At 39.9% G+C, this 19,630-nt stretch overlaps 1 protein-coding gene across 2 annotated transcripts; it reads left to right on the top strand.

Annotated features, from left to right (window-relative positions):
• The first annotated feature begins 882 nt into the window (after window positions 1-882).
• On the top strand, window positions 883-18,616 carry LOC139671421 (carbonic anhydrase 2). Of its 2 annotated transcripts, XM_071554244.1 has the most exons (7): window positions 883-1,057; window positions 1,545-1,742; window positions 11,987-12,105; window positions 13,491-13,583; window positions 14,327-14,389; window positions 15,339-15,494; window positions 17,760-18,616. In XM_071554244.1, exons 1-7 carry the CDS (start codon window positions 1,024-1,026, stop codon window positions 17,877-17,879), a joined length of 783 nt encoding a protein of 260 aa, XP_071410345.1. In that variant the 5' UTR covers window positions 883-1,023; the 3' UTR covers window positions 17,880-18,616. The 2 variants fall into 2 exon arrangements, with proteins under 2 accessions (XP_071410345.1, XP_071410346.1); XM_071554245.1 differs by lacking the exons at window positions 883-1,057; window positions 1,545-1,742 and adding an exon at window positions 9,558-9,797.
• Window positions 18,617-19,630: the final 1,014 nt, after the last annotated feature.

Here is a 19,630-nt window from a genome sequence, read left to right as displayed (position 1 = left end):
CCAACAGAACAAAATTAAAACCGGGTTTGAATAAACCGTCTTAGTAAGAAAATGGGATAAAGTTACGTCATTCCCATACCGAAAAACGGCTCGGAGCAAGAGGTCACAGGAAAACGCCGAGAGGGGGCACCTGCCCCCACTCTGGGCCGGCGCTGCCGCTCGGGGCCAGCCCAGTCCCGCTGGGGGGCTGCCAAGGTCCGACCCTCCTATCCTGCGGCACAACACCGGAGCCTTGCGCAACATAAAAACATCTAAAATATGTATTGCTCAATTTCATCCTCGCAAATCCATCCTCGGGAGCCGTAGCTGAGCCGCTCTCACGGTAAGTATGTATTACTAAATAAACGCAAGGGCAGCCTGCAGCTTTTCCAGGTGCGACCAGGAAAAACGCAGCACGGAGCAGTGAGCGCTGACGTCCCAATTCCCCTGAAGCCGAACCACAGCTCCGCTCCACCAACTCCGCTATCTCCGCCCCCAAACCCCCGTTAATTCCATCCAAAACCTCTCGATGCTGCCAGAGCTGCGGGCGCCCTCCCGCACGGCTCCCCCCGGCCGCACTGTCCTGCCTTCCCTCCGCTCCCGGCAGGGAGCAGCACCCGCCCGGCCCGCAGTGTCGCGCCGTGCCGTGCCCCGCCGCACGCACCGACACGGACACGCGCACAGCACCGCACCCGCCGCCCCGCACCGGCTCCCGCCACCCCGCCAGAACCTCCCCAAGGTCACGGCGCCCCACGCAATGCCCGCAGGTCCGCGGGAGGGGGCAGGGGGATGAAAGGCAGACCGTCACTGCCGCCCTCTCGGGGGCGCTGCCGACCAAGCCCGCAAGAACCCCGCGGCCGATCGCGGATTATAAGGGACCGCTCTCTCCGCCCCCAGCGGAGTCTCCCTCCGCCCTCGCCCTGACTCCCCACCCCTCCCCCGGCCTCAGAGAAGGGCATGAAGTTGGCGGGAGCCTATAAAAGCCCCTGAGAGAGCACTGGGGCCGCCGCGCTGTGAAAGCCTCCAAGAGCGGAGCTGAGCACCATGTCCCACCACTGGGGTTACGGCAGCCACGACGGTGAGTGCCCGGCGATGCGGGACACCTGCCGGCAGGTCCCCGCGAGTCGCGCCCGGGACGTGCTTGCTGCCGCCCCGCCGAGCCCTTGCCCGTACCAGGAACGAGCTCGGAGGCGCTTGTTCTCTCGTAACCTTGAAACGCACCTGCGCGCCCGGCGCCGCGCCGCTTGCCCGAGCATCTTCTACGTCCCCGTCGTCATTCCTTTATCTCGGGAAGGGAAGGGTGGGCGCTGTTCCATAGGCTGGGGTGACCCTTGGGATTCCCTCTTAATAATCCCCCCGCAGCCGCGAAGGTTGCGGGGCTGCCTCGGTCCCACGGTGGGATCTCCCCTCACCTGTGCTGCCAGCACCGCCAGCACGCAGAGTTGGTACGCTGTTAAAAGCTGATGCTGGTGTTAGAGCATCCCGGTTTTCAGAGTGGGAGTTACTGCTTGTACCCCTCGAATTTTGTGTCTTTTCCCACTGAGCTGCTTTCCGCTGTCTTGCAGGACCCGCTCACTGGCATGAGCATTTCCCCATTGCCAATGGAGAGCGCCAGTCCCCTATTGCCATCAACAGCAAGTCCGCCAAGTATGACTCCTCTCTGAAGCCGCTGAGCTTCAGTTATGATGCCAGCACGGCTAGAAACATCGTCAACAACGGACACTCCTTCAACGTGGAGTTTGATGATTCTTCCGACAAGTCAGGTGAGACCTCACCTTCGGGTGCGGGAGGGGACGCGACCGAAATTGCTACTAACACTCCTACTAAAATGTCTGCTGAGGTTATAGGGTTTTCCTTAAAGAGAAAAAAGTACCAGCATTGGCTTTCATAAGGTGTGGATTCAGCCCTTAAGGATTCTGCAGGTCATAAGACTCCTTTAGGCAAGGAGGAAAACTGAACTCCCTTTAAAAGAAAATTAAGCCTATCTTGACAGATTTGAGCTGCCCTACTCAGGAGAAGTGAATTGCTTTATTTTTGTATAAATGAGAAGGATTGGGATAAGGGCTCAGCTGTGGAGAGAAAAAAAATTAAAAAACTTTTGACGAGCAATTTTAGGCATAGCTTATCATAAGATACTGATCAAATGGTTAAACGAAGAGACAAAAAACATCATAGGAAGAAATTTGCCTTAGAATAGCAAAGGATTACAGTTAACAACTTGAAGTGGAAATAGCTTGGAAATAGTTCTTTTGGTTATCAAAATATTATTTCATATTTCTGAAGCCAGCATGCTCCTAGGTTAGTACAGAAATAGAGGAATGATTAGAAAATACCTCTTTGTTCTTTTGTAATTTAGACTTATCCCTGACATTTCTTGATGGCTTTGTAGATAAAGTTAATGTATCCAACACATTCCTCCAGAGTTTGCTAGCAGGCAGTATTCCACAGGGTCTTGCTATTCACTGTGCTGTATGGTAAAATTAAACACTGAATCCTGCAAACCTTTAGTAATCCTTACTAAAAGGAATAGCCTTATTGATGGACAGGAAGAATGCAAGCTACCCTTGCAACAAGGGTTTTGCAGGTTGTCTGTAGTTTTTCATCTGTCTGAATTTGCAGAAATCATCACTTCACAATGAATGTGCCTTTATTTTTAATTTAGGCAACAAAAACAATCCCGTTGTAAGTCACTGACTTCTCCAGACACTGCCTGATTTATCTTGCTTGTGCGAGTGTCCTGTTTTTCCTATTTTGTTGGCAATGTCACTTAGGGAATGGTGCTGAAACCAAATGATTGTGCCTACTAAAAATGTGAGGTTTTTGCAGGTAATGGAATAAACCTTATAACAGACATTTAGGATTGCACTAAGAATTTGACTTAATATTTTAATTACAGTCTTTATGCTGAACAATATTAAGTGGTCAGATATAAGTGTTCACAGTTGTATAAATATACATAGGTCGGTCTAACTTCTACAGAGCATCAACGTTAATATTTTCTTGGTCTGAAAAGGAGAAGAAAAGGGTATTCTGACCTCTTAGTGCTTATTTTTCTGGAGCACTGAGGAGCTAAAGAAACTGACTGCTTGTTCATTTTAACAGTATCATAGGGAATAAGGTATATGAGCCAGAGGACAAAAAAAGGAATTCTGTTTTTACCAGCCACATGCGAGTCTGCTCTCGCTGCCATCCTTCTCTCACTGAACCCAAAAAACCAGCTTCAGGTCTCCATAGTATAAAGAAACTACTACATACATGATCACTTTGTGTATGCCTATGTTTGGAAAGAACTGGGAAAATTAGGTTGTGAGGAAAAAATGGCAGACACATTAAATGTAAAAGAATGTCTGTAGGAAGAATGCTTTTTTATGAGAAAAGTCAGTGCAGAACCAGAACATCTGTGATAGAGATGCTGTGACAGATATGCAGTGAGACAGCTTTGAGAGTGGGAGGATAGGAGATGCAAGTAGAAATATTCTCAGTTGCTCTATTAGTGTATCAGAAAATGATTATTCTTTAGAAAAAAACCCACTAAACAGATCTCTATGAAGCCAGGTATGGGTTGATCACTTGCTGCCACACATTCTATTGAAAATTACAGTGCATAGGATCTACCTGGCAGCACACTTAGTTGGCTTCATTTGTATGCAATTAACTAGGTAACCTACTTTCCTCACACAAAATAGAGCTGTCTTTGACTGGTCTCTGCTTGATTCTGAATTTGAGACTCTAATGCGTCTATCCAGTCCTTGATTTAGACATCACACAACAGTCACAAGAAGCAGCTAAGTGAGATTATATGATGTGCTGGTATGTTTTACAGAACACAGTGGTATAAAATCCTGTAAATAGTTCCCAGAAGCTGTGTTGCTTGTTTCTATGAACTGTCCTATATGTGGTAATGAATTAACTGTGGTAGTAGGCGAAAAATGAAGTAATAAGATCATTGTTTGTGAATAATGTTCAAGATGTGAGTAACTGCATGCAAAGTAGATAGTTTCATTAAGAAATCTTCAGGCTTATAACTAATGACATTGAAGCAAATTGAATAGCAGTTCTAGTTCTTAATGTCTGATCCCTCCTGCTCTTCAGAGTATGCAAAATGAGTTCTTGCAATAAAAAGTACAGGTAGTAATAGCATAGTAAAAATAGGCAAGTAAGCCAAAATGTATGTTTGAATAAAACTCTGAAAGTAGTTCTTTCTTACGTCTTTGATTCAGAAAACATCTAATACTAATAATGTTGATCCAAAGTAAGAACAAGTAGATATCAGAATCAAAATTTTGATATTTCCCCTTCAGAATGTATATTTTTTACATTACATGCGTGCATCAGGAATACATAGTATAAAGCTTCTGCCCGTATTGTGAAAAACAAAAATCTAAAACTAAAGTTAGGATTTCTTGAAATGATACCTCTATTGCTTTGAGTAAAAAAAGTAAAGTTTAACTTTTTAAACAAAAAAAATTTCTGTGCAATTTATGCAACTAACATATCATTATAGAAAAAAATGTTTTCTTCTTTGCTTAGAAGATCTCTACTAGTAGCTGGAGATTTATTGACATAACTCTTGATTCAGGTTGTACTTAAGTCTGTGACCTATACAATTTTCTTTTCTAGTGAAGTTTTAACAAAGAAATTTTGTTATTTTTTGTGATAGCTTTAGCATCTAAATTTGTTTTACTTTCTTGTTAATTTTTTTAGATATGTTTAGATGTTACTAACCATGCTTAGAAAAACTCTCTTCCTAAGCAATTAACCTCTAAGTCTTCAATTTCAGTTCTTGTAGTACAGCCTTTCAATTTCTTGGGTTATGTGGCAGCTGTTACCTTTCAGAATATGCTTCTAACGGCTGAGTCAATTCCCAGAGTGAACCCCCTTCATATTTCACAGTTGCTGGTTACTAGAAATAGTGTATGGAAAGGCAATTCACAAGCCAGCTTTGCCATGTTTGTGAACATTTTTTGTTTGACAAATTCCATGATTTTCCCTTATATAAAAGGATATCTTCTGTCTTGTTTCCTTGCAGTCTTTCAGAATGCTTTCTTGGTGTTGTATGTAGAAAGTGAACAGTGAACTTCCTCTTCCAACTATTGCTTAGTCACTCTTCTTCAGTTCTTGCAGTTGTTCCTTTGTTCTCATGCCCACTGTCTTTTACTATTAAAATTTAAAATATTTGTGGGCATTCCTAATTAAAATTTCTATGACTTTGCTTTTAAAGTTTTATTATGGTAAAAGTGTCACTAGGAGTAAAACTTCAGGTTCATGCACTCCTCTATCCTGGGACTGGACCTTCCATGGATGAATGAAGCAAATGGTGCTGATATATGTTAAAATAAGCTGCATCATTATAATTTAGAAACTTTAGCAAAGGTGTGCCTCGTTAAGGGTACTTCTTTTATCATATTAGACACTTCATATTATAGTCTGCTGGTAAGGACTTGTGTATTTTTTTACACACTTGAAAAGACAGAAGTAAATGACTCCTTTAGAGCTGTAAAACCACAGGATGTGCCTTTGCTCAAAAAAGCCTCAAGAGCCTGAAAGAAAATTCGGAAACGTACATAAAAGGTGATCTCTGTGTAAGTTTTCACAGAAAACTTTCCAGAACTTATTTAAAACCAGAAATTCAAATAAGAAATGGTCGCAGCACTAGACTATGTATTCTATATTTTCTGATCATGTGTTAGATGAGCTTAGAAAGGGAAGAGGGCTCTCAATCATGAATTTATTCTCTAACAGGAATGTTAAAATACCATATTGTACTAGTAAAACCTGACAGAAGTGAATTGCAACTATGGTGTGAAGCTCTAGCTAAATGTACTGGTAATGTTTCTGGACAAGTCTCTTAATTATTTCCTTCTCCTTCCTTGCTGCTGTGAGGTGGGAGAGTACTGGAATTCAGGTCAGAGTCACAAGTAAATCTGAAATTTTTGTAAACATAAAGTCATAGTAGAACTTAAAAATTATGAGAAGATTTGGTGAAATGGAAATAGTCTTTTCACCTTGATGCTAGCACCTCTTTGGAGTCTTTGAGGAGTTGTAATTCAATATATTACCTGATTCTTTCTAAAATTGTAAATATTAATGGATATGCTTCAGCTGGTATAGGAATTGTGACTCACGGTAAACAAACCAATCTATTCTGTTACAGTGGTAATTCAAAAACCAGTATAACCAAACTGCTTGGTTGGTGGTGAGTTTGAAAGTTGTGCCACTGTTGCTGTTTTCCTACACTTCCACCTCAGCTAGCAAATGGAGGAAGAAACAGGCAGGGATGCTGTCTTTAAGGCACCACTCTTCATCAAAGTCGCTGCTACTGGTCTATTTTTAGGCTTTTCAGATCCAAAGATATATATTAGCTATGCTAGAATATTGTGTCTCATCAGGATAGGGTCATGGATGGAAAGTCACAGTGCAGTATAGCCTAAGAAATGTGTTGATCTTTGGAATCAGAAATCGGAGAACTGATTGCTTATATCTTTAGGACACTCTATTCAAACACCAGCTTATGTCACAAGTAACGTGCTACAGCTTGACTCAAAAGTCAGAAGTCTCAAGGGTGTGAGATCAGTAAGTCGTTTTTCCTGTGAGCTGGGATCACCAGAAGCTGAAAAGCCCATGTAAACAAGTGACTTGAATAGCTCTAGTGCTTCCAGGAACGGAAAGGCAAGATGAGAGGGCTTGAGATCAGTCCTGTATGTTTGAGGTCTTAATTTCTTTACAGAGCACAAAAGTGTCCTTCACTTACATTGGCTTTTTGTTTTGATATGATTTGGGTTTTTTGTTAACATGCAATTTCTGAGCAGAAACTTGATGTAGATTGTGCATTTAAGAATCATGGCAACTTCCTTCTGTTTTTTCAAATTCCTCTAGAGGCGCTTTTAGTGCAAAACTAGGAGAAACTAGTCAGCTGTTATCAGCTGGGGCCACTTGGAAAAACTTATTTTTAAGATGTAATGAAGCTGTGTGCCAGATGTCACGATTACCACTCTTCCCAGCTGATAGTTTGTTTATTTACTTAGACATGAGGGCTTGCTGCATGCTTAGAGGCAATGCCCACAACTTTGTTTGTCCATCACTGGATCTCAACATAGGATGGAGACTATGTCCAATATGCAGTATTCAGTACACTAAGCAGTCACGGAGATTAGTATTTAGCTATTAGAAATTAAACCAACTGTTACTTTCAGGAGAATTTTAATGCTTCCAACTTGGTCCTGAAAGTTGTCAGCCTATAGGGTGTGAAATGTGACGGCTGAAGGCTGGTCAGAGGCTTAGTACAGCATCATATGATTTTCAGAGAATCTCCATTTAAGAGACTACATGAGACATAAGCTCCACTGGTCCCAGAGAGTTGTAGGAATGTTAAGAACCTAAATGACTTTGTATCTTTAAGCAGGTCAGAGTCTTTCTGGCTGCTGCCCAGTCTGGATGAAATAGTTCAGCTGAGGTGAATTGGAACAACTGACCTGCTGCAGATACACGTCTTCAGGCCGCCTGCGTTTTGGCAGTTGTTTCATTCTGGTCTATCTCTGTGGAACACCCTTGTTGCCTTATCAGGCTAAACTTCTAGCAAGGTCAGAGTAGGGGGTTTTTCTCCTTAGTGGTGAAACCAATTTTTTTTCTCATGGTGAAACTGATTACAGATGTTTTCTGCAGGTATGAACCCTACAGTAAGATGCCTGAATTACTCTTCTTGCTTGTCATGATAGAACATCCTAGGAGGAATGTCTAAAAGAGATAACATAAGGAAGGAAACATCTCACAAACTGTGACTGTGTACTTCACATTTCACAGAAGTGACAGCTCACCCTAACTGAACTCTTCAGTCAGATGAGGAAGCCCATCCTTGCATAAGAACAAGGCTAATCTCTGAGCATCCTCATGAGTCTTTTTTGTGTCATTAATAGTGCATGGTGCTCAAGATGCCTTTTTTTCTCAAGTAGAGCTTCATCTGCTTTTTCTTCAAGTGCTGTTTTCTGTCATACAGATTTCTGTGTATACACACAAGCTTACAGTATATTAGCATTAATGTGTATACTATGCATATATTTGCATACACATATACCCACAATATCATATACACATGCTCATCTATACTGTAGGCTGATACAAAATATTGGTTTTCTTTGTGCTAAACAATGTATGTGTGAGAGGGCTCTCCTCAAAGGGAAATGCTTCAAATGTCCTGCTGCTAGGTTTTTGTTGGGTGGAATCGTGATTAAAATTGATTTCCCAAATTTGGGTCTTTGGACATCTACTGTGCTCTAGTGGAACCCATTATTTCAGATACCGTAAGGAGCTCTGCTGTCAATGATTTTCATTGAAGAACACTTTCTCATTCTCCATTTTCTCAAAGTATCAAACTTGATAGTTTTTTTTTCCACACTAATTGTATGACAGGAGGGAGTCCATTCTAACTCATCAAACAATCTTGCAATTCAGCCATTTTGATTATTTCATTGACATGTTTATTGCCTTGAAGAGATCTATTAGTTTTCTGCTCTCTGTAGAGAGAACATCCCATAGGAGCTAACTAAATTCCACAGTGCTCCTACAAAAATTCACAGATGTGGGTGCTAACACTTCCTGAAAAAAGATATGAAGTGTTCCACAGTATTTTTTACAAGGCTGTTCTGTTTGACATGGGAAGGGGTAGCTGCCCACTGACTTGCCTCTTAAGTAGAGCAGTGGAATGTGTGACCTCAATAAACAGCTTGCCAGATGCAGCAAAATGCCCTTTGATTTTTGGGTGTTTTCAAATATCCCAAGAAAGAGTAGTGGAGTCAAATAAGCTTCCCCTTCTGTATCCAAGGAATACCACAGGCAGTGTAGGTCCTGTCAGTGGAAGAGTTCATGTGGTTATTCAACTTTCCAAATTAGTGATGCTAAGACTTACATATGGCCAAACCCGTAACAGGACCATATTATGAGATCACTTAATTACAGCGTAATGTAATTGCAGGATGTTAATAGTAGACTTTTTCCAGTAAAGGGTAGAAGGTAGAATGGTAACAGAAAAATGCTACCATTTCTTAGAATCTAAGCAAAGTAGTTCCAAATTTGTCCCACTGTGACATTTAAAATAACTGTCAAATAGTTAAAAAAAAAGGTACTTTCAAGCTGCTAGTTCTCGGGCTGTTGCACATCTTTGGAGACCAGTTTGTGTCAAACTGTGTTGAGTAGATTGAATCTATGAGAAAAGAACGTGTTTTTCAGCTCAGCTTGTGTTGTCTTCAGACAGCCATGCATCTGAAGCTGTGCTGTAGAATAAAAAGGAGCACAGCTACATATATATTTTCAGAACAGTTTTTACTAGTGTTAATTTCAAAAGGAAGGGAACTAATGATGAAATGCTCATATATGGATCAGAACTTCCCCATCCTTTTTAAAAAGGGAATGGAAAGGTTGCAATTATTTTCTCAGTGTGGTCTGAGTTGATATTCCTGTCACATGGAACAAAGACAGGGAAGTTCCTGGTGTGAATGTTGTTCTGATCCTTGATGAACTTTTACGTTACGAAGGCTGGTGGCGTCTATTCATGGTTTAAAAGGCTGGTGCTGGAAAAAAAACCAATACCTCTAACATTTCTACTTTGCCTTTTGAGTCTAGTTTTAAATTCTTCTTTGGAAAAGCTGAGAAGTATTAAAAATAAAATAACTGCTTAATGTAGGTTAGAATAAGAAGGGCTGTTCTGTAATTAAGCCTGCTGAATTTGTGTTCATTTACACTAATCTAATTATTACTTTCTTTGAATGCTGTGCTGTGAGTCAAAATAAGCTAGTGCTGGATTTGAGAACCACAGAGTAAGAAAAGTAAGCGAAAACTGCAAAGAGATTTTTGTGCATCTTTTGAGTTTTATGAGACTATAGCAAGCTTTGTGTAGACAAATAACACTGCAAATGGATTCAAGAATATTGCATGGTTCTGCTTTTCAGCATGCTTTCCATTGATTAATAACAGCAGATTAACCTATGCTATGCTAGTGCTTCCTGAGGTTGAGGAATGGTGGAACCTCAGTCCATTTGTACCTGCAACGAGCAGCAAGACCATGAGCTAAAGGATCTGAAACTGATACATCACAGAACCATGGCATTACTTTTAAATGAAGCAAGATATTGTGTGGATTAAATGATTTTGCATCTGTAAAGACATAGCAACCAATTTCTTCATTTCTAAAAGGAACTAATGCACTTTCACAGTCACCTTTCTGAAAAAATTGTGCTGATTTGTAGTGCTGTGTTTAAAAGTTTATGCTTCTTGGCAACTAAAACATATAGAAACATAAAAGCAGAATAAGATGTTTCTATTTAATTATTATAAGTAGCCATTCTTTGGATCACATAGCTTGGCAATAGGTAGGGCAAGTCCTGGTCTGTTGACTGTTCAGTGTTGGCTACAGTATTGGAAAGTACAAAGGCTGCAGTAGAACATGTGTTCACATTTTTCAAAAAGAAGTACATGTTGGGTGACTTCTAAGTATGTCTTCCAAAACAACACCAGGCAAATGCTAAATTTGTCCTCTGAACCCAAATTTTGCATGTGTAAGGCACACCAGTGGAAAATAATTTGGTTTTTTTTTTTGAATCTTATATTTAATTTTCATGTGTTCCAATTTTTTAGTGAAATCCTTCTGACCTCATTACCATATATCCATGGCTGTTGTTGTACATGCTTGCATATAATCAGAATTATTCAAACCTGTACATACAGTGACCTTTTTCAATCAGTTTTGGTGTGTGTTTTCACACATGCACGTATTGTGCTAGTGTCTAGACTAATTGCAAACTGAGAGAAAAGCATCTTTATTCCACAGAGCCATTTTGTGGTGCATACACAGAGCACACTTACATGTAATATTTGATGTCAACACTCTTCTGTCACTTTATTGCATCTATATTTATTTATATATAGAGAGAAATTAGTCTCTTAAAAAATCTAACAGTTCAAATTACATTATTTTATTTTTAAATATTAATACCCTAAAGATTAATTGTGAGTTTGAATTTGAGATGCTTGGAATAAAGGAAAATAACCCAACCAAACCACAAACCAGTGTGAAACCTTGCTCTGGTGACTTAGATAAATAGCTCTATTTAATAGAACTATTTGTTATTGTTCTGTGCTTTATGCTGCACTGGAGGAGAAATTGTCTGTGCCTTGGGCATTTTGCAGCAGTAGTAGTAGTAGGGCTTGATCCTGCATATCATAATGGTGATTGGTCACAGTTTAAGTGGAAGGGTAAAACTAACAAGCAGAATAAGGGAGCTCAGGGGACCTCACTTCTGTATAATTGAAAGTGTGGCTGGGCACTCCACTCTTAGAGCAGTCCCATAGCACGGGTAATGCCAGATAATGGAGACTATAAATAAACAACTAATTCCTAATCTATTATTTAAAAAAATCTTTCTGTGCAGGCATTGCTATTTTCACCACAATGGGACAGAAAAGAGATTTGAATTCACATCTCTGCAATGCCTTGCCCTGTGCCTAGTACTTTACGTGGCTGCAACCCACGGCTAACAGGTGTTTAGGTTTAATTTGGAACCAACAGCATTGCACTCAATCCCATCTGCCACAGGATTTGCAGGATTAAGGCCTAAATGGATGAAGTGTCTAAAAAATGAAAGGACAGAGTACAATAGTACATGAAAGATGATTTGGTCTTCAAATGTACTTCCTTTGAATAACTCCATGGCCCTCTTACAAAGGCCTTTATCTGCTTGGTGACAGAAAAGTTACATCTTCCCTCATCACTTGTAATAATAGCATGCCTGTTAAATTGCTGATGAGATGCTCACTGTAAAATCACTTATGTTTTTATGCATTTATTACTGATTTTAGTGTATTGCAGTAATGTACCATGGAAGATGATCTGGAGTAGCATGACAGCATGCAATGATCTGTGAATCACATGGAAGACTTGAGATGGCTGTTCCAGTTTGAAGTGAGACTCGATAACAAAGATTATGGGAGTTGCTAATAGAGTCTCTTTGCTTTGCAGTGCTGCAAGGAGGAGCACTGGATGGAGTCTACAGGCTGGTACAGTTTCACATTCACTGGGGATCCTGTGAGGGCCAAGGGTCTGAGCACACTGTGGATGGTGTGAAGTATGATGCAGAGGTAGGACATGCTTTACCTTCTCCAGTCTTTTGTGTATAAAGAGTATTTATTTTTTTAAAGTATTTCATCACAGTAGCAACTTCTCTGTGAATCTTCATAGGAGGAGGTTACCATAGAAGATTTGCCACAATGCCACCTTAGAACCTACTCCTTGCAAGAGCAAATTAGAATTGGAGGACTTATGGTATTTGATTTCTTAGCTACTTCATGCCAAAGAGAAGCAGAAAACCCCACATTAATTATCCCTGTTTTTTCCCTTATTTCTCAGTGTCTTTTGAAGACTATGAAGGAATAGAATTGCAGCGCCTCTGTACGCACACACCTCCTTTTACTGACTTCAATTTTTAACATCAGAGGCATTTATATAAGCAGCAGAATAATATTGGGGCAGGCAGGGCAGGCAGTCAAGTGAGATCTTGTAAGCACTCTTTTTGTGATACGTTTGAGGCTTCAGATGTTCCTTGGACTCCTTAAGACTGTCTTAAAGTCTGACTACAGAAATTGAGTGATTTTAGTGCCTTGCATCCCATCTTTCCATGTCCTCTGTTTCAAAATCTACCTCTGGATGCTGCGACAGACTTCTAGATTGTATTCATACACGTTCCCTGAACATACCTGTGATTTGCATTTACAGGCAAAAGAAATGGCCCTAAAAATTCGTTGGCTCTGCCTTTTTCATGAGATAGAAGCAGCTTTTGTCTTATCTGTGAAACTTCCCCTTTGGCTCATGTCTGTTCACAGTACCATAATTACTTGGTGGACTTGCAGACATTGGGAAACAGCCAGATGAACTTAAATTAGGAAAATCTTAAAAACTAAAAAGAAAGCAACATCCTGAATGTGATCTGGAGATTAAAAATCTTTCCAGAAAAGGACAGGATTGGGGTTTAGGGTTTTTTGTTCGCTTGTTTGGTTTTTTTTTTTAATTTAACTTTGTAAACTGCAGGTCAGCTGTGTAGTTAGTGTCTTCTCTACTGCTCCTGAGACTTAGGATAATCTGTTTCAGTGTTGATAAGAACTCCAGTATATACAGCATTAAAATACTGTATCAAAGTCCTGCAGGCTGTATGTGGGGAAAAACTCATGCTGAAGATAAGAGGAGTTTTGCTAGAAAGCAGAATAAAGCAGCCACAGCTTGCATTTAAAACTTGTATGGGAATAAGACTGAGAAGCAAAATACAATGCATTGCAGAAATCTTTGCATAAATGAAACTTCATAAAGTAGATGAATGCCTCAGCAAATTCTTGACTATACACAAAAGTTTTTAAATCTCAGCAGTAAAACTTCCATCTGCTCTTAATAAATTACTTCCTCGCATCTTAATTTGTCAAGTATTCTGGATGAAATAAGATCTTCAAAGCACTTCTTGTTTTCTTGCTCCTAGCTCCATATTGTACACTGGAATGTAAAATATGGTAAATTTGCTGAAGCTGTGAAGCATCCTGATGGTTTGGCTGTGGTGGGCATCCTCATGAAGGTTAGTTAAACTTCTGTTTCATTTGTCCAGCATATTAATGTTGCAAGGAGAACCTAAAAGCCTAAAATATAGACTAAGGCAGCATTGTACTATACTGCCTAAACCCATAGCAAACTCTGTGGTGCCCCAAAATCTCATCTTCCGTTCCAAATAAAAATTGTACGCTAGCTATGGAGTATGGGTGCTGTCCATCAGTGTGGCACCCCTGTAGCAGCAAACTTGCCTTCAGCAAGACAGTGACACTACCATAACTCTTACCAGGGAAAGGTGGTGTGCGTAACTGACAGCTGTGTGTATGAATCTGCTGTAGGACAGCCTGTTTTCCTTTTCTTGTCATTGTTAAATGTCTAGACTGTTTTGTTTTAGTTGAATTGTCTTTGCAGCTACTTGGAGAATGTGTCAGTGCCCCAGCAGTATGTAGTACTCAGTCCTGGCCTCACTAAGGGTGTCTGTTTTATTTGGAGGGTGATTTCTATGTAAAAAGAACAGCTTAAGATTAAAAATAAATCCTCACACTGTAAATGAAAGTGGCTCTATTTTGTCCAGGGTCTTTGGCTGGCCCATTTGTGCTGACTGTCAACTGGCATGGTTTTACAGAGACAGTTCCAGTGATTTATTCTATATTAGTCCTGTTATGTAAAGAAATGGTGCTGGAAAAATGTTGCCGTGATAACTGTAATAGAAAGCTAAATATATCATGAGAGTACCTGGTGACTTTTCTTTTTCTATTGTTTGTGTTACAGGTGGGAAATGCCAAGCCTGAAATACAGGCAGTTGTGGATGCTCTGAACTCCATTCAAACCAAGGTAATATCTGCTTTCTGTGTTGACTAGCACCAATCACAGCTATGCTGTTTTCTTCAGAAAGTAGATTTTTTTTAACTGCTTCCCAAACTGCTGCATGTGCAAAAGTAAAACAAAGCTTCTTGCCATCAGCACTGGTGCTTCTGTCATCCTAAATGCAAAACAGATTTGAAAGGACTTGTGGTAGAGAGAAAAGAGTGCTAGAAACAGAAATCATTTCCTATCTCTCTGACTACATTTCTGTCTTTTAACTGCATTTAAACCTGTAGGGTAGGATTTATCTTCCTAATCTAACTACTCTTCTAGGTGTCTTTTCTAGTCAGTGTTGACAGATACTTCCCTTCATCTCTGCTTCTGTGTGATAAATTTTCGTCCTTCAAAGGGCATGCTTCTCATGGCTATTTCTAGAGAATCCAGATAAACAGTTTAATCAGGATATATAACTATAGGGAAAAAAGCCTTAATGAGAAACTTGAAGTACCTGCTGAGTAACTAGATACCTTTATAGGGGGTAAAGGCCTGTGCCAATGAGAAACATGGACAGAAAAGGTAAAAAAGGAGACTACACTGTCATCTTTGTCATCAGGCTCACTTTGAGATAATTGGACACTGCTGTTTATCACAGTGGACTCTACAACGGGTCTCCCAGCTTTTATATTTCCTTCCAATGGCATCTGAAATCTTCTTGTTTTTCAAGTAAGATCAAATCTCTAGGAGCAAGGAACTTAAATGCAACACTTGATATGATAAGCGGTGTCTTGAAAATATTAAATATATTGCTGAGAGTACTTAATCCCAAATGTGCTGTATTTGGTACTCACTGCTTCATGCCAAACTCTATTTCTGTCATTCACCAAACGTGGAGCTTCAAGAGAAGATATTACTGCAGCAAGCCCAGTGTGTGTATGTGGTGTCTCCACTGACATCAACACATTTTCTTACTTTATTGTAGGGAAAGCAAGCTTCCTTCACAAATTTTGACCCCACTGGACTCCTTCCTGCATGCAGAGATTACTGGACATACCCTGGCTCACTGACCACTCCACCACTGCTTGAATGTGTGATCTGGCATGTTCTGAAGGAGCCCATCACTGTCAGCCCTGAGCAGGTAGGTGGCCAATGGATGGTGCCAATAGATGTATTCTGGCATTATATTGATTGCATCATCTCAGCCAGCCAGGTGGTCTTTGAAGTGGCAGTGTTACTTCAGAGCTGTGCAGGGTACTAACTAAGTAACATCACATGTCAAAAATATCTGTCTGAAGTGGTTATCCTCTTCTGACAGGACTCTTTGTGTGTAAATAGTTTGCTTTAAAATGTAAGGCTGTCCTCTATTTGGACACAGTCCAGGGAAAATGAAAGGTGTTTTAAAAATTTTGTCAGGCTTTCCAGATACATGGATAGGCTGTCAAGTGGTAAAATTCTGGCAAATTGAGGCATGCATGAAAGGACCATTTGCACATTCAGAGTTAGTCTAGCATGTAGGCTGATCATCAGTGGGTTCACAGTACACACACACCATCTCTCTGGGTATACTTGCCCTGAAAATACCAGATTTGCACCTGGAGAGCATGTATCCTGCATCCACAGTCTCACACTTTAAATCTATAGTCTGTTGATTTTCCAGCATTTTCAGTCTACAGAGCTCTTTTTACAAGTTCTATTTGGCACAGAACAGACCGTGAAATCCTACGCAGAATTGTGACAATCTTAACAAAACTCAGTTGTTTGGAAGAGGCAAAACTTGCAGATTCCAGAAGTCTGCTGCCTAAGAAAAGACTTTATTGACCAGCTTGGCGAGGATAGTAGGAAGAAACTTGTGTGGATTAAATCACTCTTGGCCCTAGCTTTCTGCACCATCCATTAACGAAGTTACATATAGCCAAGATTCCATTCTTGGGTTCAGGTCTGGATGCTTGGGAGATATAAATAGAATCTAGAGCCTGTAAATATAAACTGGCCCTGAAGGGCTTTAGTTTAACCTTCAAACTCTTAAATCTCTTTCATCAATGGCAGGCATGCTAACAATCTACATATAATTCTAGGGGGTTTAGTCAGCTGATGTGAAAAAAAAATTTCGACTGAGCTGTTGTGGGACTTAATGTAATAAAAGATAGAATATATGATGAGGAAGAACTACGGGAAATAAGAATTACAGCAGTGATTGCCATTAACTTCAGGGGAGCATTGAAGTTTACACTGTGTTTTTTTGTTAAACTACTGCTATTGGATAATCCAAGGTTTGCAAACACATTTTTATTATAGGACAGAAGCACATTCACTAAAATAGAGTTGTTTTATCTATTACACCTCCTTTAACCACCTACAAGTGGTAAGACACCACTTGTTTCTCCCACACACACCACTCCCTATTACTATCAACATTTCAGTGATGGTTTGAGATCAAAATACTGTGTGTGGCAGCTTGCCTTTTGTTCCAAAACTGATCAAAACAAGAAACCATATATCAGAGTATTGACAGAGAGTTAAAGTGAATAGGTTTTACAAAGATAGATAAAAGCTAGGTATAACAGCAGGGTGTGGCAAGCCTGTTATCATTTGTTGTACTGACACAGCAGTTCCTGACAGGGGTTGAACTCTGAACTTTGTTAACGGTAAACTTCAGGGGAGGCGGGTCACTGCTGAGGGCCTTACTCCTTGAGTGAGGGAAAGCCGGGTCTGCAGCCTGATTTGTTGAAAATACTGTGTCCCACCTGCCATCTACATTTTTTTTGTCAGCAGTTCCACTTGTCTTTGTGAGATCACATTTGGGTTGGGTTATCATGTTGGCACAGTATTTTTAAGAGTTTTGGAGATTCCCATTTAGACAATAAAGGTACTTCTATTACATCAGACTATGTGAACACCAGTTGTGCTTTAGGAACAAGCACTACAATTTTACAGTATGCTCCTATTGATGTGGAATGGTCTTCTCTCACAGTATTTGAAAATTAGGGTAACTTGAATAAATTCATAACTTTTATTTTGACCCAAGAGTAAGGTCTCTTAATTGTTTTTATTTCAACTGAATTAAAAAATATATAAAAAGAGCAAAAACTGTACTACTTGCAGACGATTCTGAAAGGATTTCAATTCAGCTCTGAATGAAGGACAAACATTTTTGCACATGGAGTTCAGAAAACAGATGCCTACGTCCTTGTTTTCTGTGGTTTCAGTTGTTCTTGCTAGGGTATTTTGTGAATAGGAAAGCCTGTGTCAGGGACAGAAAATGGTGCGGATCAGTGCATACACATGGGTGCTGACACCATCTCTACACTTCTAGTGATGGCAAAACTGAGCTGGAGGTGTATAATTTCAAACAGTCCTGCTGAAACAAAGGATGCATTTGAGTGTTTTGTGTGTTTTTCCATAGATGTGCAAACTCCGTGGCCTTTGCTTCAATGCTGAGAACGAGCCCGTGTGTCATATGGTGGACAACTGGCGCCCATGTCAGCCTTTGAAGAGCAGGGAAGTCAGAGCTTCCTTCCAGTAACCTCAGTGCTGAGTGTGTTAGAAGTTGCTGTGTTTGCGAGGATCCCCTTTTGCTAAGCCCAAATCAGACCTTTGCCGTGTGCGCCCTGGCAACATCTTGTCTCCCAGATCCATTCTTTCTTTTGCTCTGCATCTGAAATGCCAACTAATGAAATGTGAAAGACCCTTGGCTAAATGGGAAAGGGGTCTTAAGGTGTGGGGTTGGGGGAAGCAGGGGGGTGGGTGCTGTGTGCATTTTGGTGAATATTACTGTGACTGACACTTTGTTATGACAGTATGTTGGCTACTTGAGAGAAGATATGATGATAGCAAAATAAGCCATTTTAAGAAACCTCATCTACTGGTGTGATAGTACACATAACTAACAATAACTTGAAGCTTTGTGAGAAGCACAGGAATACAGAATCTATCTATGACTTAGGAAATAAAAAGTATTTTGAGAAAGTAAAGCAAAATGAATATCTAGAATTAGACTACTTAGATTTTTAAGAAACTGACATGTAAATATTTTTGAGACTGTTTTGCATTTTTACCCATGTTGTCAACAGCATTGATTATATCTTAATAGTAGTGCTGGATTTTTTGAATTAAAAATGTTCTAAATTAAGTATTATCTTTACAAGTTATTACTATAGAAATAATGCAAAATATCTTTTCATTGAAATAATATATGTTCTAATTTAAAAAGGAAAATAATATTGTATTTTAGATAACTTCTCTAATAAATCTATACTTCTATTTTTGCTTCCATGCTATTATTTTTTTTCCAGAAAGAAGTCACTGATCTTCACATTGTTGCATATTAAACATGATTACTAAACATATAGGATGTTGGGAATTTGTTTCAGGGGCATTGAAGATGAATGCAAAACTATATGAATATATTAGGAGATTTTCTCTAAGTAGATATATTCTCTCTGATAGCAGAGGGAAGTGTTAATTTTGAGCAATCACTACAAATTTTCATCAAAATTGACTGTATAATGAAAGATCCCCTCACAAGACTTTTGAACAAAATGCTGAAGAACAGTCTCATTAGATTCTGGTCCTAGTTTTTAAAGCAATTTATGATAAGTTTCCTACCCATCAGGAATCACTTTGTAATTTATATAAGTTATTAGTTGGGCAGGCTGCGTTCTGAAGCATCTGGATCTTGAATCGTGTGAGATAGGAATGAAGCCTTCTTGAAACTCATGTAAATATCTTTAGAAAACTGTCAAACCTCACCCTTTGAAAACCTTTCACATTTAAAATGAACACCATGTTGTTCGTTTTAAGTTAAACATTTTCTTATTGGAACTGCAAAGGTCTCTTGCTCCAACAACTATGCTGACTAATTCAAGTTCATGTTGAGTGGTTTGAATACTCTGACTCTAAGCATCACCTGCAGACCTGAGTGCTATGCATTCTGCCTAAACAATGCAAGAGAGGCTACACCTCTAAAATGGGAATCAAATACATTGTGCTTAAGGTTGCTGAAGCAAGCTAAGAAGAGGTAAATACCTTACAGAATCAAAGAATGGCTGAGGGTGGATGGGATCTCTGGGGATCATCTGGTTCAATGCTTCTGTTCAAGCATGGTAGTCTTCAGCATGTTGCCCAGGACCATGCCCAAATGGCATTTGAATATCTCCAAGGATGATTAAAAAAATTACTCCTAAAATGAATAAAAATATCAGAGCCCCAGATGTTAAAATTTTAAACCTATGATTCCCTGACTATTAGGTAATAAGACTTCTGAAAAGTAGTAAT

This window comes from Pithys albifrons, chromosome 4 (genome assembly GCF_047495875.1).
Source record: "Pithys albifrons albifrons isolate INPA30051 chromosome 4, PitAlb_v1, whole genome shotgun sequence".
NCBI lineage: Eukaryota > Metazoa > Chordata > Aves > Passeriformes > Thamnophilidae > Pithys > Pithys albifrons.
Note: the sequence above shows the minus strand (reverse complement) of the source record. Positions and strands in the feature narration are given on the sequence as shown.